At 46.2% G+C, this 24,627-nt stretch overlaps 1 protein-coding gene across 1 annotated transcript in view; it reads right to left on the minus strand.

The window, feature by feature from the left end:
• LOC135056475 (lysosomal acid lipase/cholesteryl ester hydrolase-like) overlaps positions 1-24,627 on the minus strand; it is a 68,390-nt gene that overhangs the window by 39,906 nt on the left and 3,857 nt on the right. Inside the window, exon 3 of the mRNA XM_063961706.1 lies at positions 14,965-15,079. Within this exon, the coding sequence (XP_063817776.1) occupies positions 14,965-15,079 (115 nt within the window). The remainder of the gene's footprint in view (positions 1-14,964; positions 15,080-24,627) is intronic.

The raw sequence follows: 24,627 nt of genomic DNA on the forward strand, positions 1-24,627 counted from the left end.
TTAAAGGGTGCATCACATAAATCCTCAAAAAGACCAGCCATACCTATTGTAACCAGTCTGTCTGCTCTGTTTACAAGTGACAGGAACATTATTTTCCTTACAAAGTCCAGCAGGGATTCAATGCACATTACAGGGACAGTGTAATACTTAAGGGCCCTACACATTCGGCGATGATTCGCCGAGGTGCCCGACGGCCGATAAGGGCGGCGGGGGGAGTAAAGTTTCTTTACTCCATAGCACTGCACGCTAATATGGACGAGATTGTCCATATTGGACTGCATGCATAAGCGTTGGGGCACCAACGATAAACGAGCGCGGGGCCGCTAATCGTTCATCGTTGGTGCCTACACACTGAACGATATGAACGAATTCTCGTTCATTAATGAACGTGAACGCTCATATCGTTCAGTTATATCGCCCAGTGTGTAGGGCCCATTAGAAGGACAGCAAACAGACTTATCTATGCCTCTTTCAAAATCAATTTCTATCTTACTCCACACATATTATCTCTTCTTTCAGGGGTTTAAAAATTAATGCAGAAATGACGCTGAGGTGCCTTAGATGGCCATCTCTCTTGCTATTTAAAAATACCAAAATATTATTTTTTAGTTTTACTCTCGCCAAGCCTGTATCATATGACAATATAACCGTGCAACATTAGGGGGCACTCATGCCATATTTTTCTCATGAACACTACGCTCCAACTTTAGCCTGATGACTATGAGGCTTTTGGCCAGTGCAGTTTAGACAACATAACCACAAAATGACAAATATTGAGCCAGCTTACTGAATGCAGACACTGATCACACGTTTTGCAATCAAAACAAGGTTTTTTTAGCCATAATGAGCAAAATCCCTGGGTCTCTACAGGGGCTGCAGCTGACTTAAATAGCAGCAGCATCCAGTGGCATAGTAACAGATATCAATAGTAGCAAGCGCACTGGGGCCCAGTGGCAATCCCACTCTGCTTTGCGGTCTTAAGGCCCGATTCAGACTTGATCACTGCTGTGCGTTTTCGCACAGCGGGAGGTTTATCGAACTACTGCGCATGCATTGCAACGCGCAGATGCATCGCCAAACAGCGACAGGATGCTGCGAAAATTTCGATCTCATGGCCGTTCGCAAGGTGATTGACCGGAAGCGGACGTTTATGTGTAGCAACTGGCAGTTTTCAGGTTGTGTCAGGAAAAAGGCAGGCGTTTCCAAGCGCTTTCAGGGCCGCTGTGTGACGTCAGCTCCGGACCCGATCAGCCTGATTTCTTCGCACCGGAGGAGTAAGTATTGAACTGCGTACAGACTGCACAAAATGGGAAAAACATTCGATGGTGAGTGTATTACGAACGATTTTGCAACTGTCCGCTGACTGAGGGAAGTTTTCACACAGCGTACACATGCAATCGCACACTTGCACAGGGTGAATTTTCACTCCCCCTGGGCAGCGACTATCTGATCACAGGAAATGAAAAATGAAATTAAAATTTAGAATTGTCTTAGCAGTAAATAAACAAATATAAAACAGGCAGCTCCTCCCAGAAGATCCCCTGTTGGTAAGGACCAATAATATAAACACAACCAATACTCTTCCAAATTTATGAAATGCTCCGTGAAAGAGCTGCATCTCAGGCTTTGCAGCGTTTAGGTCAGGAGTGGGGAACATCCGGCCCGCGGGCCGTATAAGGCCTGCAAAGCCGTTTGTTCCGGCCCACCCGCTGCTGTGTGTCAGCCAGACATGCCGCCCCTCAATCCGGCAAGGGCGTCTCAGCTGTCAGGGCAGGGAGGAGAGCGCAGCTATGTCCAGCGGCAGCGGCGGGTAGGATCTCAAACCAGCTGCCGATTCGTGAGTCAATCAGAGCTCGCGGACCGGCAGCCAATCAGGAGCCGCCGTTGCCGGTCCGCGAGCTCTGATCGGTTCGTGAGCCAGAGGCTGGTTTGAGGTCCTATACGCCGCCGCCCGACAAAGCTGCGCTCTCCTCCCTGCCTGGCTCTTGACAGCTGAGACACGCCGCCGGACGGAGCACTAAGGGGCAGAAGAGGCACACGCTGCGCTCTGCTCCGCTCCCCTGACACACAGCACCAGTGGTGAGCAGCACAGTGGGGGGGGGGATGTGTGGGGCAATATGTATCTGGCACTGTGGGGGCATTTGTGTATCTGGCACTGCACTGCCGGGGGCATATGTGTATCACGTCCCATTTTAATTGGCCACACTCACTACCCCTAAGGGGCATAACTACTGGGGAACATGGTCATTTTTAAGTTGATAATTTTTGAATGGCCCCCCGAAGGATTTTATAAATAGCCATATGGCCCTTGGTAGTAAAAAGGTTCCCCACCCGTGGTTTAGGTACTGGCTTAATGTTCTGCTCGTAAACTTCTCACTTATCTCCCATAACTGTAGCAGAGTTTTGGAGGGGAGCATTTTTTTTAAATGGGTGGAAGAGGTCACTTTTCAGGAACTGAATGAAGCTTAACCAAATGGAATGAAAAGATCACTGTAACACTCTCATGGTCTGCCCAGCGCACATCAAATAGTCACTGCAAAATCCAAGTGTACTGCCTTCATGTGCTAGAGGCAGGGAGACCTGTATAGTACATTCTGCAAAGGTGTAACTTTCACATAAAAGTTAAACCTCCCACCCCTATAGTTCCACCACTTTTTTACAGCTTAAATAAATAATGAGAATCAGGGCTGTTTGGTTATTAGTGTCATACTTGTGTGCATGTAGAAATGCTATTCTCTTCCAGTGTGTAGCATGGAAGGCCAAAATGGGTCTTGAAGATTCTGTCTATTCCAGGAATTGCCTTCCTCCACCATGCCTTGTTTCTCATAAACAGACTCAGCACTAAAAAGTCTGGGTTGGTTTACATTTAAGAGAGAGATCATGAGCTTTGAGTCCTCCTGTCATAGTGAAAGACAGATACAGGCTGGTGTCTCTATTGAGTGGACCCTGCAAAATACAGCGTGAACTACACTATCTGAGGATATCAACCCTGTTCTGAAAAGTGATGAGCTTTAGGGGCCAGTGTAACTAAGATTAGTGCATCTGAAGCGTATTATATCCTCTGCGCAGCAAAATCAGGAGCTAGTGTCTAACGGTGATGCGTAACTCTGCCCTGCGGGAAGATAAAAAATATTATGGGGAACAGAGAGCAAACAATGGAATTGTACACAATGATGAACCTTATAATATATAACTCATATAAAATGGGTTATTTGGTCAGATTTTATTATTTACAACAAAGAGAAATACAGAAGGGAAAGAAATGTTAGACTGAAACCTCAAATAAATAATTCTTTCAGTTACCATCTTTTTTTTATTTTTTTTTAAAGAAACTTCATTGAAAAAAACTGAAAAAAGTTACACCAATCACACCCGGTATCTCTAGAAACAGAGAATGATACATGATAATGTACACAACAAGATATCGGAGTGAGGGCTTTAAAGACAACAATGGAGATCGAGAAAGGTGTAACATACCAAAATATTGAAAAAGATTGTAACAATTTTTACTATATGGGGAAAAACAATCAGATTGATAATCAGAGAGGTGCATAATAAAGAAAGGGAAATTGTAGATGAAACCATTACAAATTACAATAAACGGAACAGAAGAACAGATTAGAACAAGGGAAGAAGGAAGAAAAGAGGCAGGAAAAAGAAGAGAGGGAAGGTGGAAAGAGAAATGGAGGAGTGAAGGAATATAAGAATAAAAGAAGAGAGGGACAGAGGAACGGAGGAAAAGAGGAGGAGAGAAGTAAAGAAGTAGTCCGTCGAGGTGTCTGCACATCAGTAACACAAGGTGAAATTAAATGGTTGCTAGAGGGAGTTCGGGCTCATAGTAAGCGGTCCAAGGTGACCAGACATGGACAAATTGAATAGGAGAATCATGAATAACTGAGGAGATTCGTTCCAGTCTGTAGATTGACCAGATAGCGTTAACGGTAGCAGGTAAGGGGGGAGAAGTGATCGACTTCCAGTTTGCTGCAATTTGGCACTTAGCGGTATTGAGTATATGGGTGATCAATTTATGTGTGGGGCGTGGGAGGTGGGCAATAGGTCTAGCGACAAATGAATATAGAAGTGAAGGGGGCACGTCAAAATCACTAATATTTTTAATTATTAAGTATTAAGTATTTCCTTCCAATAGTAGCTTATGCAAGGGCATCAGTTACCATCTTTTATGACACAGAAGTAACGGTGAAACTCATAGAAAAAGATAGTGTTTGGAATTTTTAGTTTAAGAGTCAGTTCCACCTTCAGTAAATTATGCTATGGCACAACATGGAATAATGCTGTTCCCATCTGTGTACTCAGAATAAATGCCAAGTTCTGCAGTTTAGTACACAATGACCAATTTCAAAATATAGACATTTCAAAGGTTTTATGTTACTTAAGAGAAAAAGAAAAAAAAAACGCCATAAAATCTGAACATTGTTTTGATTACACCAGATTGGTTCTCATTTGGCAATATTGGCATCACCCTAAAAAAGGGGGTGAGTAGATTAACTGGACTTCACATTTCCGTTAGGCAGATTTTGGCAGCTTTGCTCTAAGCCCTCCAGTCATGTCACGTACTGTCATCGTTTCTGACACAGGCGTGTATTCGGTTTCAGCTTCACACAATTCCAAACAAAAATATGCCCTTCCTTAACTCTGTTATTTCCAAGAAAATGTTTGGTCATGGACATCTTGTACTAGCTGCAAGGAAACCTCTCGCTGGAACTTGGCTCTTACATGGACAGTGTTTCTGAAGAGTCATAGACCGGGGCTAGGCGAGTGCAGGACATGTACAGCTGAAACTCTGCTGTTGTTACAGGCCAAATGAGGCATCTGTGTGAGGCCTATGTCACTGCACCGCATCAATGCAGAACTCTTCACACTTCATTAACTCAAATATCAGGACCTACGTAATGAAGAAACTGTGTCATGTAAAATGGAAAGGATAATTCCTGCACATAAAAATATATTTCATGGGCACTGATTTGAGCAAGCTACTGTGCTTAGGAAAACAAGCTGGAATGTCATTGTAAAACGGCAGCTGTTTCCTAACACGGTCTAAAAGCATGAAAGCGAAACGTACTCTGAGACATGGAAAGAAGTGTGGACGTGTTCACAGTTCTGTCTGGAAAACAGACACATGGATTCATTCTGTTCTCCAGCAGGAAACAGCTTATGAAGAACAGAGAGAGCATTTTAACGTAAGCCAAGTATAGTAATGATGTGTTTGCGCAACTGAGGCCTGCACAACTGCTGTGTGCAAATATGCTAATGCTGCAGGAGGCAGCCCTGTGTAAGTGGACGCCTCCTGCAAGCTTCTGTGATCCGCTGCTGCATTTGAAGATGCAGCAGCGGATTACTCTGCATGAACAATGGCCATCTGAGTGATCATCAGGTCAGGATGGCCGGTGTTTTCTCTCTGCTGGGGCCAGGAAATCTGCGTTGGAAGATGTGGACCCTGGCCAATCACGCAAGCACAGTGGAGGAAACATGCCTCTATTTTGTAAAGTGGTTCTCACTGCTGGCCACTTTTCGCCTCCCAGTGGCGATTGTCCTGCCAGAATTGAGACAGATGGGAGGTATGCTACTGCATAATATATTGGTAGTATTGTTAAAAAAAGTTATTTACTTAATTAATCCGGTTAATTTATGACCTAGATGTTTTAAGGAAAAAAAAATACTTAAACAGATTTTTATTCAAGAAAAAAAAAAGTGCTTTATTGATCAATTGTAAAGGGAACAGATTGTAATATCTGCTGTCAAAGTGGTGTCACATTATGTTGTGCCTCAAAGAAGGTTTCTTACTTGAAACTAGAGTTCACTATATCAGAACTGTAATTTCTAGTTTGACTTCCACGTTCCATCAGACGCACTCTAATTGTGTGACCTGTCTGTCCCATGTAAGTAAACCACAAAGTTATTTCAAGAGGTACATGACATTAAAATACAGGTGTAGTATTCACTACAGAAATAACCTGCATCTTTGGGCGTTATAACCTACTGTGCTTATGACACAATAGCAACATTAACATAGCAAACACAGAAACGTATGTCCTCTTACATCTTTGCTCTGTGCGCTACAAGTCGTGTTACACAGAACGGGTGAAGACCAAGCGACTTTTTAGCATTTTTCCCTACAAAAATGTGTCCTAGTCACAAATTAATGCAATATGCAGCATGCTTATATTCTGTGTATGACTGACTGTATCTGCGTACAAAATGCTATGCTACAGTGTTTTCCTGGAAAACATGGTAACGTGGCACATCTGCTTGTGCGTCCTATTGCGACAAAAAAAGCATTTTCGCGGGGGGGGGGGGGGGGGGGGGGGGGAATGCAAAAAAAATAAATAAAAATAAGAATTTACTCACCGGTAATTCTATTTCTCGTAGTCCGTAGTGGATGCTGGGAACTCCGTAAGGACCATGGGGAATAGACGGGCTCCGCAGGAGACTGGGCACACTATAAGAAAGATTTGGTACTACCTGGTGTGCACTGGCTCCTCCCTCTATGCCCCTCCTCCAGACCTCAGTTAGGATACTGTGCCCGGAAGAGCTGACACAATAAGGAAGGATTTTGAATCCCGGGTAAGACTCATACCAGCCACACCGTATAACTCATGATATTAAACCCAGTTAACAGTATGAAATATAACTGAGCCTCTCAACAGATGGCTCAACAATAACCTTTTAGTTAGGCAATAACTATATACAAGTATTGCAGACAATCCGCACTTGGGATGGGCGCCCAGCATCCACTACGGACTACGAGAAATAGAATTACCGGTGAGTAAATTCTTATTTTCTCTGACGTCCTAGTGGATGCTGGGGACTCCGTAAGGACCATGGGGATTATATCAAAGCTCCCAAACGGGCGGGAGAGTGCGGATGACTCTACAGCACCGAATGAGAGAACTCAAGGTCCTCCTCAGCCAGGGTATCAAATTTGTAGAATTTTGCAAACGTGTTTGCCCCTGACCAAGTTGCAGCTCGGCAAAGTTGTAAAGCCGAGACCCCTCGGGCAGCCGCCCAAGATGAGCCCACCTTCCTCGTGGAATGGGCTTTCACTGATTTAGGATGCGGCAATCCAGCCGCAGAATGCGCCAGCTGAATTGTGCTACAAATCCAGCGAGCAATAGTCTGCTTAGAAGCAGGAGCACCTAATTTGTTGGGTGCATACAGGATAAAAAGCGAGTCAGTTTTCCTGACTCCAGCCGTCCTGGAAACATAAATTTTCAAGGCCCTGACTACGTCCAGTAACTTGGAATCCTCCAAGTCCCTAGTAGCCGCAGGCACCACAATATGTTGGTTCAAGTGAAAAGCTGATACCACCTTAGGGAGAAACTGGGGACGAGTCCTCAATTCTGCCCTATCCATATGGAAAATCAGATAAGGGCATTTACATGACAAAGCCGCCAACTCTGACACACGCCTGGCCGAAGCCAAGGCCAATAACATGACCACTTTCCACGTGAGATACTTCAGATCCACGGTTTTAAGTGGTTCAAACCAATGTGATTTCAGGAAACTCAACACCACATTGAGATCCCAAGGTGCCACAGGAGGCACAAAAGGGGGCTGAATATGAAGCACTCCCTTTACAAAAGTCTGAACTTCAGGCAGTGATGCCAGTTCTTTCTGGAAGAAAATCGACAGAGCCGAAATCTGGACCTTAATGGAACCCAATTTTAGGCCCATAGTCACTCCTGACTGTAGGAAGTGCAGAAAACGACCCAGCTGAAATTCCTCTGTAGGGGCCTTCCTGGCCTCACACCACGCAACATATTTTCGCCAAATGCGGTGATAATGATTTGCGGTTACTTCTTTCCTGGCTTTTATCAGCGTAGGAATGACTTCCTCCGGAATGCCCTTTTCCTTTAGGATCCGGAATTCAACCGCCATGCCGTCAAACGCAGCCGCGGTAAGTCTTGGAACAGACAGGGCCCCTGCTGTAGCAGATCCTGTCTGACCGGTAGAGGCCATGGGTCCTCTGATAACATTTCTTGAAGTTCCGGGTACCAAGCTCTTCTTGGCCAATCCGGAACCACGAGTATCGTTCTTACTCCTCGCCTTCTTATTATTCTCAGTACCTTTGGTATGAGAGGCAGAGGAGGGAACACATAAACCGACTGGTACACCCACGGTGTCACTAGAGCGTCCACAGCTATCGCCTGAGGGTCCCTTGACCTGGCGCAATATCTCTTTAGCTTTTTGTTGAGGCGGGACGTCATCATGTCCACCTGTGGCCTTTCCCAACGGTTTACCAACAGGAGGAAGACTTCTGGATGAAGTCCCCACTCTCCCAGGTGTAGGTCGTGTCTGCTGAGGAAGTCTGCTTCCCAGTTGTCCACTCCCGGAATGAACACTGCTGACAGTGCTAGTACGTGATTTTCCGCCCATCGGAGAATCCTTGTGGCTTCTGCCATCGCCACCCTGCTTCTTGTGCCGCCCTGTCGGTTTACATGGGCGACTGCCGTGATGTTGTCTGATTGTATCAGAACCGGCTGGTTTTGAAGCAGGGGCCTTGCCTGACTTAAGGCATTGTAAATGGCCCTCAGTTCCAGAATGTTTATGTGTAGGGACGACTCCTGACTTGACCAAAGTCCCTGGAAATTTCTTCCCTGTGTGACTGCGCCCCAGCCCCCAAGGCTGGCATCCGTGGTCACCAGGACCCAGTCCTGTATGCCGAATCTGCGGCCCTCTAGAAGATGGAGCACTCTGCAGCCACCACAGTAGAGACACCCTGGTCCTTGGAGACAGGGTTATCAGTTGATGCATCTGAAGATGCGATCCCGACCACTTGTCCAAGAGGTCCCACTGGAAGGTCCTTGCATAGAACCTGCCGAATGGAATTGCTTCGTACGAAGCCCCCATTTTTCCCAGGACTCGTGTGCAGTGATGCACAGATACCCGTTTTGGTTTTAGGAGGTCTCTGACTAGAGATGACAGCTCCTTGGCTTTCTCCTGTGGGAGAAACACTTTTTTCTGTTCTGTGTCCAGAATCATCCCCAGGAACAGTAAGCGTGTGGAAGGAACCAGTTGTGACTTTGGAATGTTTAGAATCCAGCCATGCTGTTGTAGCACTTCCCGAGATAGTGCTACTCCGACCAGTAACTGCTCCCTGGACCTCGCCTTTATTAGGAGATCGTCCAAGTACGGGATAATTAAAACTCCCTTTTTTCGAAGGAATATCATCATTTCTGCCATGACCTTGGTAAACACCCTCGGTGCCGTGGACAGTCCAAACGGTAGTGTCTGGAATTGGTAATGGCAATCCTGTACCACAAATCTGAGGTACTCCTGGTGAGGAAGGTAAATTGGGACATGCAGGTAAGCATCCTTGATGTCCAGGGATACCATGAAATCCCCCTCGTCCAGGCTTGCAATAACCGCCCTGAGCGATTCCATCTTGAACTTGAATCTTTTTATGTGTGTGTTCAAGGATTTCAAATTTAAAATGGGTCTCACCGAACCGTCCGGTTTCGGTACCACAAACAGTGTGGAATAGTAACCCCGTCCTTGTTGAAGTAGGGGTACTTTGACTATCACCTGCTGGGAATACAGCTTGTGAATTGCCTCTAGTACAGCCTCCCTGCCCGAGGGAGTTGTCGGTAAGGCCGATTTGAGGAAACGGCGGGGGGGAGGCGCCTCGAATTCCAGCTTGTACCCCTGAGATACTACTTGAAGGATCCAGGGATCCACCCGTGAGCGAACCCACTGATCGCTGAAATTTTTGAGGCGGCCCCCCACCGTACCTGGCTCCGCCTGTGGAGCCCCACCGTCATGCGGCGGATTTGGAAGAAGCGGGGGAGGACTTTTGTTCCTGGGAACCTGCTGCGTGGTGCAGCTTTTTTCCCCTTCCTCTGCCTCTAGACAGAAAGGACCCGCCTTTTCCCCGCCTGTTTTTCTGGGGTCGAAAGGACTGTACCCGATAATACGGCGCTTTCTTAGGCTGTGAGGGGACATGGGGCAAAAATGCTGACTTCCCAGCTGTTGCTGTGGAAACAAGGTCTGAGAGACCATCCCCGAATAACTCCTCACCCTTATAAGGCAAAACTTCCATGTGCCTTTTAGAATCTGCATCCCCTGTCCACTGCCGAGTCCATAAGCCTCTCCTAGCAGAAATGGACAATGCACTTATTCTAGATGCCAGCCGGCAGATCTCCCTCTGTGCATCTCTCATGTACAAGACTGAGTCTTTTATATGCTCTACGGTTAGCAATATAGTGTCCCTGTCCAGGGTGTCAATATTTTCTGACAGGGAATCTGACCAAGCAGCAGCAGCACTGCACATCCACGCTGAAGCAATAGCTGGTCTCAGTATAACACCAGTGTGTGTATATATAGACTTTAGGATAGCCTCCTGCTTTCTATCAGCAGGTTCCTTTAGGGCGGCCGTATCCGGAGACGGTAGTGCCACCTTTTTAGACAAACGTGTGAGCGCTTTATCCACCCTAGGGGGAGTTTCCCAACGTGACCTATCCTCTGGTGAGAAAGGGAACGCCATTAGTAATTTTTTTGAAATCACCAATTTTTTATCAGGGAAAGCATAAGCTTCTTCACACACTTCATTTCATTCTTCAGATGGGGGAAAAACTATTGGTAGTTTTTTCTCCCCAAACATAATACCCTTTTTTGAGGTACCTGGGTTTATATCAGAAATGTGTAAAACCTCTTTCATTGCCTCAATCATGCAACGAATGGCCCTAGTGGACATTAAATTTGACTCATCGTCGTCGACAATGGTATCAGTATCCGTGTCGACATCTGTGTCTGCCATCTGAGGTAGTGGGCGTTTTAGAGCCCCTGATGGCCTTTGAATTGCCTGGGCAGGCACGAGCTGAGAAGCCGGCTGTCCCGCATTTGGCATGTCGTCAAATTTTTTATGTAAGGAGTCGACACTTGCACGTAATTCCTTCCATAAGTCCATCCACTCAGGTGTCTGCCCCGCAGGGGGTGACATCACATTTATAGGCATCTGCTCCGCCTCCACATAAGTCTCCTCATCAAACATGTCGACACAGCCGTACCGACACACCGCACACACACACACAGGGAATGCTCTTAAAGGAGACAGGACCCCACAAAAGCCCTTTGGGGAGACAGAGAGAGAGTATGCCAGTACACACCAGAGCGCTATATAATGCAGGGACTAACTGAATTATGTCCCCTATAGGTGCTATAATATTTACTGCGCCTCAATTTGTGCCCCCCCTCTCTTTTTTACCCTTTTCTGTAGTGTAGACTGCAGGGGAGAGTCAGGGAGCTTCCTTCCAGCGGAACTGTGAGGGAGAAATGGCGCCAGTGTGCTGAGGGAGATGGCCCCGCCCCTTTTTCGGCAGACTTTTCTCCCGCTTTTTTCTGTATTCTGGCAGGGGTAATTACCACATATATAGCCTCTGAAGCTATATATTGTGGTTATTTTGCCAGCCAAGGTGATTTTATTGCTACTCAGGGCGCCCCCCCCCCCCAGCGCCCTGCACCCTCAGTCACCGGAGTGTGAAGTGTGTATGAGGAGCAATGGCGCACAGCTGCAGTGCTGTGCGCTACCTTGGTGAAGACTGAAGTCTTCTGCCGCCGATTTTCCGGACCATCTTCTTGCTTCTGGCTCTGTAAGGGGGACGGCGGCGCGGCTCCGGGAACGAACACCAAGGACGGGTCCTGCGGTCGATCCCTCTGGAGCTAATGGTGTCCAGTAGCCTAAGAAGCCCAAGCTAGCTGCAAGCAGGTAGGTTCGCTTCTTCTCCCCTTAGTCCCTCGTTGCAGTGAGCCTGTTGCCAGCAGGTCTCACTGTAAAATAAAAAACCTAACATATACTTTCTTTCTAGGAGCTCAGGAGAGCCCCTAGTGTGCATCCAGCTCGGCCGGGCACAGAAATCTAACTGAGGTCTGGAGGAGGGGCATAGAGGGAGGAGCCAGTGCACACCAGGTAGTACCAAATCTTTCTTATAGTGTGCCCAGTCTCCTGCGGAGCCCGTCTATTCCCCATGGTCCTTACGGAGTCCCCAACATCCACTAGGACGTCAGAGAAAAGATGCTTGGCGCTACAGATTCCCGACACGACATGGCGCACTTGAAGAGCTGTTTAGTGTGACTGCGGCATGGATGTAAGAGGACACATCTGTACAATTCTTGCCAAAAATGGATTTCCTGTTTCTTTTTTTTCTCTCCATACTTCAAGCAGTCTTTACCCACATAATAGCTTAGGTTCTCAGTACTTTTAAAATATGGTTTATTAATAATTTTTCACTTTGTTATATATTCCAATTTCTATGGTAGATCTGTACAATTTTTACCTTTGGTGTCAGAAAACTAGGAACTCTAAAATCTTCCCATCATTTCTCACCTTTATTTAGTAAATGATATAGGGGGTATTCAGTTCTGTACGACGTGCCACTGGGCATCGTCACAATGACAGACATATAGCCACAATGGCAAACATATTGGTAGCTCTTTGGGGTTCAAGGGAAAACTTGCGATGCTGGCAGATACCATGTGCATTTGCAGAACAGCATATCACCTCAATGCCATTGAATTGAATTTCGCCACACTGATTCATGTGTTTCCACCAGTGGCAATAAGTGTGGATGGCGGTCGATAGGTCAACATGAGTTAGGTCGACATACATTGGGTCAACCACGTTTGGTCGACATGATCATTAGCTCGACATGGAAAAAGGTCGACATGAGTTTTTCACAAAAATTTTTTTTCCATTTTTTGACCTTTTTCATACTTAACGATCCATGTGGACTACAATTGGGAACGGTAACCTATGCCGAGCGCAGCAGCAGTGGAGCGAGGCACCTTGCCCGAAGCATGGAGAGCAAAGCGAGCCATGCATGGGGACACGGTGCACAAATTGGGGTTCCCTGTCACTTTTCGGAGAAAACGACACCATGTCGACCTAATACATGTCTACTTAATTACCATGTCGACCTTCTGTGTGTCGACCTAACTCATGTTGACCTAATGAACCACACCCAATAAGTATAGCTATGGCTATCCCATCCAACTTTTTCATTATCTGCTGGACAGTATATTTGGACTATGAGGAAACCAGGTCCTGTACCTGTAATTCCTCCTTAGCTAAACACACTAGCTGACATCCAGTTAAACATGCGTATGTGATATAGGGCTTATTCATTAGTAATATTTTGCGGGTAATCCTCTGTAAGAAGGGGTTATATCTGCTGAAGTCCCTCCATTTTCGATTGCAGAAGTAGCTACAATAGGTTTCTATGGGGTATACTAACTTTTATAACGTACTAAGCTCCGAAAAGCAGGCCCAATAGCTAACACAATCTATAGCTGTTGTTAGCCATTGTAGCCCAAAGGATATACTTACACAAACTTTTCAGAGGAATGAGAAGAACCCCTTGCATGCATAAGCAATCACTTTACTTTTTAATCAGCCCTCTTGAAAAGGATTGCTGTACTTCACCGAATTCTTGCTATCTAAATACCTGTTTCTCACTGTGCTATGCTACTGAGTGATGTGCACATACTGCAAGCAAAACAGCTGATTCAGTAAAGATTGCAAATTCTGCTAAGTAGGCCCTGGGCATGCGCCCGCATACTCTTTATCATTTTTTAGGCTGGATAGTGTTTTACGATCCAACCTGAATGAGGGCCAAAGTGAGTAGCTAGCAGTCTGGATTTATCATTGTAAATCAATGTAATTAATTTCTAAGTGCCAATAATTATCGGCGTAAATGCGATTATAGATAAATATGCCCAATACTAATTTTTACTTTATGCTAGTAAATGACAATTAGCAACATTTATGAAAATTAATGCCCTGGTAAAATAGGTGGTATTGCGCCCAACATAATCAAATTCTAGTTATCGTTTTACTAGAGCAATTTAAAAAAAAAACCACAGATGTGTCCTCTTATACAGGTTGAGTATCCCTTATCCAAAATGCTTGGGACCAGAGGTATTTTGGATATCGGATTTTTCCGTATTTTGGAATAATTGCATACCATAATGAGATATCATGGTGATGGGACCTAAATCTAAGTACAGAATGCATTTATGTTACATGTACACCTTATACACACAGCCGGAAGGTAATTTTAGCCAATATTTTTTGTAAGTTTGTGCATTGAACAAAGTGTGTCTACATTCACACAATTCATTTATGTTTCATATACACCTTATACACACAGCCTGAAGGTCATTTAATACAATATTTTTAATAACTTTGTGTATTAAACAAAGTTTGTGTACATTGAGCCATCAAAAAACAAAGGTTTCACTATCTCACTCTCACGCAAAAAAGTCAGTATTTCGGAATATTCCGTATTTCGGAATATTTGGATATGGGATACTCAACCTGTATCATCCTTGCTGCAGTCACGCTAAACAGCCCTTGATGTCGCACCATGCCGTGGCGGGACTTGGTAGCGCAGAGCGTCTTTTTTGCCTTTTTTCCACACATACGCGTCTTAGAAGTAAATAAGAAGAAGCTGCTCGTGCGTCCTATTACATTACTTTGCGTCTAAGACGCATTTATGTGGGGAAAAAAATGCAAAAAGAGACGCTTGGCGCTACCGAGTCACACGGCACTAAAGCGTTGTCTAACACAACTTGTAGCGCACGGAGCAAAGATGTGAGAGGACACAACTGTACATTATTGTTTAGCTATGTGCAACAGAATTATGTCCCTTGGCACAAGTTACCATAGATGTTATAGCAGATACCCTATTTTTATCACTTTGCCTAGTGTGTATGATGCCATCTTGCCAAATCTGACTCCTCCCCCATATAGAGGCTTGATGCTTTCCAGAAACGATCAGCAGAAAAGGGAGGGGCCTGACAATGAAAAAGAAACCTAAAAAGTAACCAACAAACCATATAAAGATTTTTTTAGGTTTTGAATGCGGATTTAGAAGATGTCGATTTTTAATATCTGGGACACTTTAACTTGCAATACTAAAGGTTGTATGACATCAATAAAAATATACATACCCGTATAAGGATATTTCACACCATGCGGTATCCTGTTAATGCTTAAGATATAGCCATCGTCAGTGACAACCTCGTATTCCTCACTGGGGTATCCCTTGTATCTGATCAGTTCACTCTGCAATACAGCAATAATTATATAATGTATTCTAAAACTAGTACATAGTGCACATACACACTTTAAAACATATTGTTACATACAGTATATAAGATTATTTAGTAATGAAAGTCATATGCTATTTGGGAGTGAGTTACACAATGTTGGATGCTGTTAAGACCATTACTAAATATTGAAATATTAGAGACTGAACAGAGGGGCAGATTTATTAACCCGGTTGATGCTAGATTCAAGTGGCCTAAGGGACCTTTTACATCAGGGGGAGGAGCCACGACACAAGGGGGAGGAGCTAGGCCAGCGGGATAGTTCCTCTACTATCCACGCCACCAACTATTATCTTTAGTTTTCAGGTGGCGAGCGAAGTGGAGCGAGCCACCGAGCCCGAAGCGTGGCGAGCAAACTTTTCGGGTACCCTGTTCGGACGTAGCTCCTCCCCCTGGTGACGTGTCTCCTCCCCTAGTGACGTCAGAAAGTCCCTTCTCCCACTCTGATTTAGAACCAACCTTATTAAGCCTGGTGAAGTGATAAAGTGGAAGGTGATAATGCACCAGCCAATCAGATCCTAACTACCATGTCACAGGCTGGGTTTGAAAAATGACAGTTAGGAGATGACTGGCTGGTCCTTTATCACCTTCCACTTTATCACTTCACCGAGCTTACTTACAGAATTTTTATTATCCAAGATTAAAATGTTAATAAATGTTACCTTAAAAACAAACAAACAAACCCCTTAGGAGCTACAGATAAGTATCTCTCCACACAGCAGTAATATCTTGAAACTCCCTGTGTTGCCCGTTAAGATCCACTATTAAAATATTTACTAAAGGTGCATACACATGGTGCAATGTAACCGTGCAAATCGCACCGTGGGGGTGATTCCGAGTTGTTCGCTCGCTAGCTGCTTTTAGCAGCATTGCACATGCTAAGCTGCCGCCCTCTGGGAGTGTATCTTAGCTTAGCAGAATTGCGAACGAAAGATTAGCAGAATTGCAAATAGAAAATTCTTAGCAGTTTCTGAGTAGCTCGAGACTTACTCACAAATAGTTTCGTTCCTGGTTTGACGTCACACACACGCCCTGCGTTCGCCCAGACACTCCCCCGTTTCTTCAGACACTCCCGCGTTTTTCCCTGGCACGCCTGTGTTTTTCCGCACACTCCCAGAAAACGGCCAGTTTCCGCCCAGAAACACCCACTTCCTGTCAATCACACTACGATCACTTCAACGATGAAAAATCTTCGTGCGGGCGTGAGTAAATCTACTAAGTTTTGTGTTAAAATACTAACCGCATGCGCACTGCGAACCATGCGCATTTTTGCCTTAATCACTCCGTTGCGAAAATCGGCAACGAGCAAACAACTCGGAATGACCCCCAGTGTGTACACAGCTTGCGATACCGATGTGCGTTCCCGTGGGGTCGGTATCACAAGAAAAGACAGACTGTGCAAGCAAGTCAATCTTGACTATGGGCCTAACCCAGATCCAATCGCTGTGCTCCAAATTTGCAAAGATCTGCGATCAGATAGTCGCCGCCCAGTGAGAGTGAAAACCCGCCCTGTGCAAAATGTGCGAATGCATGTGTACGCCATGCAAAAATTCCGCCAGACAGCGGACAGCTGCAAATTCGTTCGCAACTCACTCACCATCGAATGATTTTTCCAGTCTGTGTGTAGCCCAAGACTCACTCCTACAGTGCAATACACACAGGGTGATCGGTGCCGGACCTGACGTCACACACCCTCCCTGAAAACGCTTCCCTGACACCCCCTGAAAATGGCCAGTTACCACCCACAAATGTCCTGTCAATAACCTTGCGTACACCTTGTGATAGAAATTTTTGCACCATCTTGTCGCTGTTTGGCAATGCGCCTGCGCATTGCGGTGCACACGCAATCATGCGATAATCAGCTGCTGTGCGAATTCGCACAATAGCGATCAGGTCTGAATCGGACCAAATATTGGGCGTGATTCAAATCTTTTAATGCCCCCGATCTCCTGTCTAAAGTGACGGGAGATTGCGGGGCGATATTCTATGGCCCCCCGTTATCGTGCTCATAAGAGACGGGTTTAGCCGCGTAAAGCAGATAAACACGATTAAAGACATGGGCGCGATCGTGAAAAGTCCCGTTTGGGCATCCAAACGGGTCACTTTTCACGCACTTCAGCTCACCACCCCTGGGGGTGGTGAGCTGAAATGCTGATATCGCACCCATCGGCAGTAACATTTGAATACTGCTGGCGGGCGCGATGGGTGCGAGAGGGGAGATAGTCAAAATTGACTTGCCTGCACAGTCTATCGAGGCTTGCAATGCCGACCGCGCATCGGCACCGCATGGTGACTTTCACCTTGCGATCTGCACTAACTTTTCTTACGATTCAATTTTGATTATATAGTGGCCATGGCCAGAACATTGACTATATAGTCAAAATCGTAAGAAAATATCTCAGTGTGTACACACCATAAAACTATTTTTCAATTGTGAACATTTAAAAATAATTAACAAAATCATTACTGAAAGTGAAAGTTACTGAGGAGCCAACAGCAAAACGTCCAATAAGTAACTTAGGGGTCTATGTGCTAATACTTGGAGAGAGATAAAGTGTACACAGATAAAGTACTAGCAAACCAGCTCCTAACTCATTTTTTCAAACACAGCTGTAACATGGCAGTTAGGAGCTGATTGGCTGGTACTTTATCTCCAAGGCTTAGTACATAGACCCCTATGTATAGAACATCTGTTTACTCTGAAAACCATTCAGGAGTTGCTCACTGCACATTTACTTTGAACATCTGTCCCACATTCCAAGTCCATGGCCAGAACATTAATCTGCACTGATGAGAGCAATGAATCCAACAAAGGGGTAGATTTACTAAAACTTCTACAATGAAAAGTGGTGGAGTTGCCAATAACAGCCAGCCAATCAGATTCCAGCTATCATTTCTCTATTGCATAGGTTCTCGAACTCGGCCCTCAGGACCCCAAACAGTCAACATTTTCCATGTAACCCAGCAGGTGCACAGGTGTACTCACTGACACATTTTAAACGACCCACAGGTGGAGCTAATTATTTCACTTGTGATTCTGTGAAGAGACCTGCTCATTGCTCTCTTCAGTGTTTGTAGCTCATGACTACACTGCACGAGGTGTGCAATTGTTTGCATATTTCTGTTTGCACACTCCTGATGTACACGCTGAAATCCACCTAAAGTATGGGTTTGGGGCTGGTCGCAAGTTCCGGGAGGTCCCTATCTACAGCGTGCTTAGCACGGGAGAAACTGCTTACCGCAGCTAATCATGTGCATTTTTGCGCAAGAAAGGGGCTGATCGGGCAAATATCTGAATAGCTCCTGTGCAATTTAGATGGTAACTATAAGCAATTGAATCACCCCCTTTCTGTCCAAATTATAATGTTCAAGTTATATACAGGAAAAACAGCATGCAGTCACTATGTCTCCATTCACTATGTCAATAACAGAAAATAGAGTTATGGTAGACTTACCATTGTTAACTCTCTTTCTGCGAGGTACATTGGTTCCACAGGAAAATAATGGGGTGTAGAGATGATCTTGATCCAGAGGCAACAACAGGCTAAAGAGTGAGGCTGTCCAAGGATGCATTGGGGCCTCCCCTATAAACCCCGCCTCTAGGCACTGTGAGCTCAGTTTTGTTAACCAGTCTAATGCTGGAGCAGACAAGAGAGAAAACAGATATTAGTCATAGAACCACATTCTCATGACAGAAGAAGGTACCAGCGGCTAATGCCATACAACCCAAAGAAGCTAGGTGCGTCAGGCTGGGCGCCATGTGGAACCAATATACCTCGCAGAAAGAGAGTTAACAATGGTAAGTCTACCATAACTATTTTCTGCAGCAGGATACATTGGTTTCCACAGGAAAACATCAGGGATGTCCTAAAGCAGTTCCTCAAGGGAGGGGACGTGCCTTAGCGGGTATAAGAACCCGGCGTCCAAAGGAAGCATCCTGGGAGGCGGAAATATCAACGGAACAGAATCTAATGAACGTGCTCACTGAGGACCATGAGGCCGCCTTGCACAATTGTTCTGCGGAAGCGCCACGGCGGGCCGCCCAAGAATGTCCAACAGACCAAGTAGAATTGGCTTTAATAGCAGCAGGAGCTGGGAGTCCAGCCTGTGAATAAGCTTGTGCAATCACCATTCTAATCCATCTGGCCAAGGTTTGCTTATTTGCAGGCCAGCACGTTTGTGGAAACCAAAAACAGTACAAAAAAAAAGGGAATCTGACCTCCTGATAGAGGCAGTCCTCTCCACATAAATATGGAGAGCTCTTACCACATCCAAAGACCGCTCTTTGGAAGACAAGTCTGAAGAGCTAAAGGCCAGAACCACAATTTCTTGGTTAAGGTGAAAAGTTGACACCACCTTAGGCAAATAACCCGGTCGAGTTCGTAGTACTGCCCGGTTACTGTGAAAAATCAAATAGGGTGGACGATAGGACAAAGCGCCTACACCCATCCACTGACTCAAGAGGTTCAAATGGAGACTCTTGCAGGGCTTTTAGTACATCAGTTAAATCCCATGGAGCCACAGGAGTGACATAAGGATGCTAATCCTAAGTACGCCCTGAATGAAAGTATGAACGTCAGGTATAGACGCATTTTTTCTCTAAAACCATACCCACAAGGCAGATATGTGATCCTTGAGGGAGGTCAGACGGAGACCTAAGTCAAGGCCTCATTTCAGAACTTACAGAAATCTGGCTTCACAAGACATCATAATTCTTATCAGCACACCATGTGAAGCAAGAATTCCAAACCTTGTATTAAATCCGGACAGAGGCTGGTTTGCGGGCTTTCAACATAGTCTGGCTAACCGCCTCAGAGAAACCTTTGGCCCTCAGGAGTGAAGCTTCAAGAGCCACGCCGTCAAAGCCAGTCTGGCCAGGTCTGTGTAGAGACAAGGTACAGGCGCTGAGGAAGTAGAAGGGGGTTCTTTGTCAACAGACCCTGCAGGTCTGAGAACCACACTGGGGCGACAAGAAGTAGTATTCCTCCTTCTTGTTTGAACTTCCGTACTACCCTGGGCTGGAGTGACACTGGAGGGAACACGTAGGCCAGCCGAAAGTTCCATGGAACAGCCAGTGCATCCACGAACGCTACTTGAGGATCCCTGGTCCTTGATCCAAAGACCGGAACCTTGTCATTGTGTCGAGATGCCATTAGATCTACATTCGGTATGCCCCATCTGCCCACTAGGAGTTGAAAGACTTCCGGATGAAGACTCCACTCTTTGGCGTGCACGTCCTGGCGACTGAGGAAGTCCGCTTCCCAGTTCAGGACACCTGGAATGAACACTACCGATATGGCTTCGAGAGACACCTTGATGGTTTATGTATGCCACTGTGGTGGCATTGTCTGATCGTACTTGAACAGGCCTGTTCTGTACTAGAGATAGGGCGAGAAATAGTGCATTGAACACTGTCCTCCGCTCCAGAATATTTATTGGAAGGACTGATTCCTCCTTAATCCAACGACCTTGAAAAGAATGTTGCTCCAACACCGCTCCCCATCCCCTCAGACAAGTGTTCTTTGTCAGCAGAACCCAGTCGGGAAACCAGAAGGGACGGCCCCTGCTCTTGCTGGTCCTGGATTCACCAGGTCAGTGACAGGTGAACCTCCGGAGTCAAAGAGATCATGTGAAATCTGATCCAATGAGGCAAGCCGTCCCACTTGGACAGGATTAACCTGTGTAGTGGGCAGGAATGAAATTGAGCGTCTTCTACCATGTCGAAGGACGATACCATCAGGCCAAGTACTTGCATCGCCGAGTGTTTAGACACTCTAGGATACTGAGGAAGCATCTTATCCTGTCCTGAATCTTCAGGACTTTTTCTGGAGACAGAACCAGTCTTCTGACTGTGTGTGTCTAGGACTGTCCCCAGGTGCACCATGCTCTGAGCTGGGAACAGCGAGGACTTCTTCCATTTAATAAGCCACCCGTGGGCTTGCAGGAATGTTATCTTCAGTTGCAGATGACAGAGAAGGACTTTGTGGGAATTTGCCAGAACCATCAGGTCGTCTAGATACAGCAGGATGCCGACTCCCTGGCGACGGATATGAGCCGTCATAACAGCCATGACCTTGCAAAGATCCGAGGATCCGTAGCCAGTCCAGATGGCAGAGCCTGGAACTGGAATGGAGGTAGCCATTAGCAAACCGCAGAAACTGCTGATGCGATATGGCAAAAGGTATATGCAGGTATGCATCCTGTATATCCAGAGATACCATATAGTCTCCAGGTTCCCTAGCCAGTACAATGGAGTGCAGTGTTTCCATATGAAACCTGGAAACTCTCACAAACTTGTTCAAAGATTTGGCATTTAGTATAGGCCGTAAGGACCCACCTGTCACGCTCGGCGTAATTTGGGGTTCCGACAACAGAGTTTTGGCTGAAGGGACAGCTACCTGTGAGGAGAGTAAACGAGGTGGCTGAATGTAATTCCTCCTCATGGGGTGAAAGCCTAACTAAGTGTTAACGTTGGCCGGAGGGCTTAAAGAAAAGGAGGACTTCGTAGGAAGATAACTGTAGGTTTAATGAATAATCAGGCTGTACACGAATATTGTAGAAATTGAAGAAACTGGAAGAATTAGAGTCTATGGTTAAATGACTTGAAGAGCGAAGCTGAAGAAATCCGGTAAAAAAAGAACTGAAGACTGTGTTTTATGATTAAAAGACGAGGCTGAAGAACTTGGACTTTGAAGAAATGAAGAATGTGGTTTGTAATTGAAAGACGAGGCTGAAGAACTTGGACTTTGAAGAAATGAAGACGTCTGCGGGAACCGCCGTTAGCACCTGGAGCTCCTCTACGACCTGGGACCCCGTGAGCGCTTCCACGAGTGGCAACGGACTTAGACAGCAGGACTGCAGCAGCGTTTAGGTAACCGATGGATGAGAGCAACCAGGACCAGGGAACCAGAAGTAACCTGGGAGCACAGAGCTGGAGAACCTTTCACAAGGAGGTAACATGAAGCACTGGCACTCTCCCTCTGATCCAGCCCCCTTTTATAAGGGAAGAACACGCAGGATTGGCTGGACACAGATTGAGAACTTCATTGGTAATACTGTGGTCTCCAACATGGCTGCCCCCAGCACAGGAGACATACTTAGCTGTTAGCACACAGCTTTAGCCAGCTTCTGTCTCCGACACACTATACTGTGTCACCACTAGAGGACCTTACCGCAGCAATCCCCGCCGCAGCGCCCGGCTCTCGAGCCCCTTAGCCCCCGGCCCTTGGCAGCCACACATCCGTCCAGAAGGACCCGCCGCCAGCAGCTCCCTGCCGCCGCGCCAATCAACGGGATGGTAACCCGCGGGAGCACCTGCCGGAGGTAAGGCTCTGGAGCCTGACACCACTGAGTTTCTGACAGAAACAGGGTTGAATATTAACCTCTATCTCTCTGGGACTGAGGTGCCGACACAATCACTCCTGTACTCAGTAGGGAACCCACCAAAGTTTGTAGAGTCTGCACCTTTAACGGATCCGACAGGGGGGCCGTAGTGCAAAACTGGCAAGGAGGATGTCTCTTGAACGAGAGAGAGTACCCATGAGAGACAACTTACATTACCCATGCATCTGAAGTGGTCTTTAACCAAATCTGGGTGAACTGTAGAAGTCAGCCTCCCACTCTGGGATCCCCCAAAGGGAGGCCGCCCCGTCATGCAGCAGGCGTGCTATGTTTTGAAGCAGGTTGAAGGGCTGCCCAGGATTGTATGGCCTTGGGCTTTGTAAGCACAAGATTGTCTCCGGTATGCCTGACCTTTTGCATTCCCTTGAGGCCGAAATGAACGGAAAGTAGTACCTATTGCCTTCTATGCAAAAGGATTAGTAGTGGGGAGAAAAAAACGTCTCAGCGGCTGCTATTTCAGACACTATTTTATTTAGGTCTACCCCAAACATAATGTCCCCAGTGAAGGGGAGTATCTCCAAGGTCTTTTGGAGTTCAGGTCCACTTTCCATGACCTCAACCACAGTATGCGACGTGCCAGGACAGACGTGATTGACGCCTTGGCTGCCAATACACCCGCCTCAGAGGACGCCTCCTGAACGTATCAGGTGGTGGTGGTATTCTGAGACAGGTGTTGTCTGGCATTGTCAGATATATCCTCGGGCAGCTCTTCCTCTAATGTCTAAACCCACGCCTCAATTGCAGCCCTGGAGGCAGCTATAGTAGGTCTATGAATGGCTCCAGCAAGGGAGTATACATACTTCAGGCATCCCTCCATACACTTATCTGTCGGTTCCTTCAGTGTGGTGACAGACAGAGTGAATGACACCAGAAGGTGGGTGACGTGAGAATCCACCAGCGGTGGAGTTTCCCATTGTTACATAACTCTGCAGGGAGAGGATAGCGAGCTAAGGTCCATTTTTGGCAGAGGGAATTTCCTCCCTGGATTTACCAGGGTTCCCATCTGATGTTCACAAAATGATCAGAATGGGTTAATATAGTTTTAACCACCTTCTGCTGTATAAACTTATCAGTTTTCTTTGCAACAGTAGTGGAATCCTCCTCTTTGAAGGAAATGCTTCTTAGCATCCACTAAGACCAGGATATCAATCTGCAAGGGAGAATCCTCATCAGTAACACAGGATTCAGTGTCTGACAGGACCGTATGCTCCCCCTCCTCATCAGGTGAAACATCAGAGAGGATTTTGGATTGCGAGGCGGACCCAGAGACATGGGAGTGACCTGGTGTAGGTTTCGGAGGTATATACAAGAATACTTGCACAATATATTCTGTAACAGGTACACTTTTTCTTAACTAACGCTGTCTGTATAAAAGACATGTAGAATACTCAAGTGTTTGTAAAGTCACAGCGCTGTATACAGGCGGCTTTACAAGGGAGACCTTGCCCTGCAATCCCAGAGACTAGTAGCAACTATGCTCAGAAGATGGCGCTCAGCGACTCTATCAGGTAATGAAGAAGAGTTTGAGGCAGGTCCAGGGCGGGAAAATCTATATCAGAGATGGCGCCCTGGGCTGGGGAAAGGGCTACAGGTCAAGCGCCGGTTCCCCTATGCTGGACTTCCACCGCCGGTACTACAGAGCCTTATTAAATGGGGCATTAGTACACCCGAACTGTACTCTTACGCCCTGGCGGTCTAGTGGGGTCTCTGCTCTGTGACAGTGTCCACGCCAGCCCGTCTCCCTAGGTCACGGAAGGAATGCGATTAATGGTGGGTCCTGCCTGGGGGACCCTCTTACCTCCTCCCCATAGCAGCCACGCGATCCAGGAGAGAGTGGTCTGCGACTGTGTGCCTAACCCGGAGCGTCTCCGCCGCAAGTACCCGGTGCCTCTGGACCAAGATCCACTCTACACCCCAATGTTTTCCTGTGGAAACCAATGTATCCTGCTGCAGAAAGTTGACATTTATGATGTCATCATGTTTAAAATGTTGACATAAGTGTTAGGACTGAAGTTAGGTTTAGGGAAAGAATAACAGGAAAAACAGTATTTCCACCTTCTAACAATGTTGCCATAACATCAATGTCGACACGCAGAATGCCAA

Source organism: Pseudophryne corroboree, chromosome 3 (assembly GCF_028390025.1).
Source record: "Pseudophryne corroboree isolate aPseCor3 chromosome 3, aPseCor3.hap2, whole genome shotgun sequence".
Lineage (NCBI taxonomy): Eukaryota > Metazoa > Chordata > Amphibia > Anura > Myobatrachidae > Pseudophryne > Pseudophryne corroboree.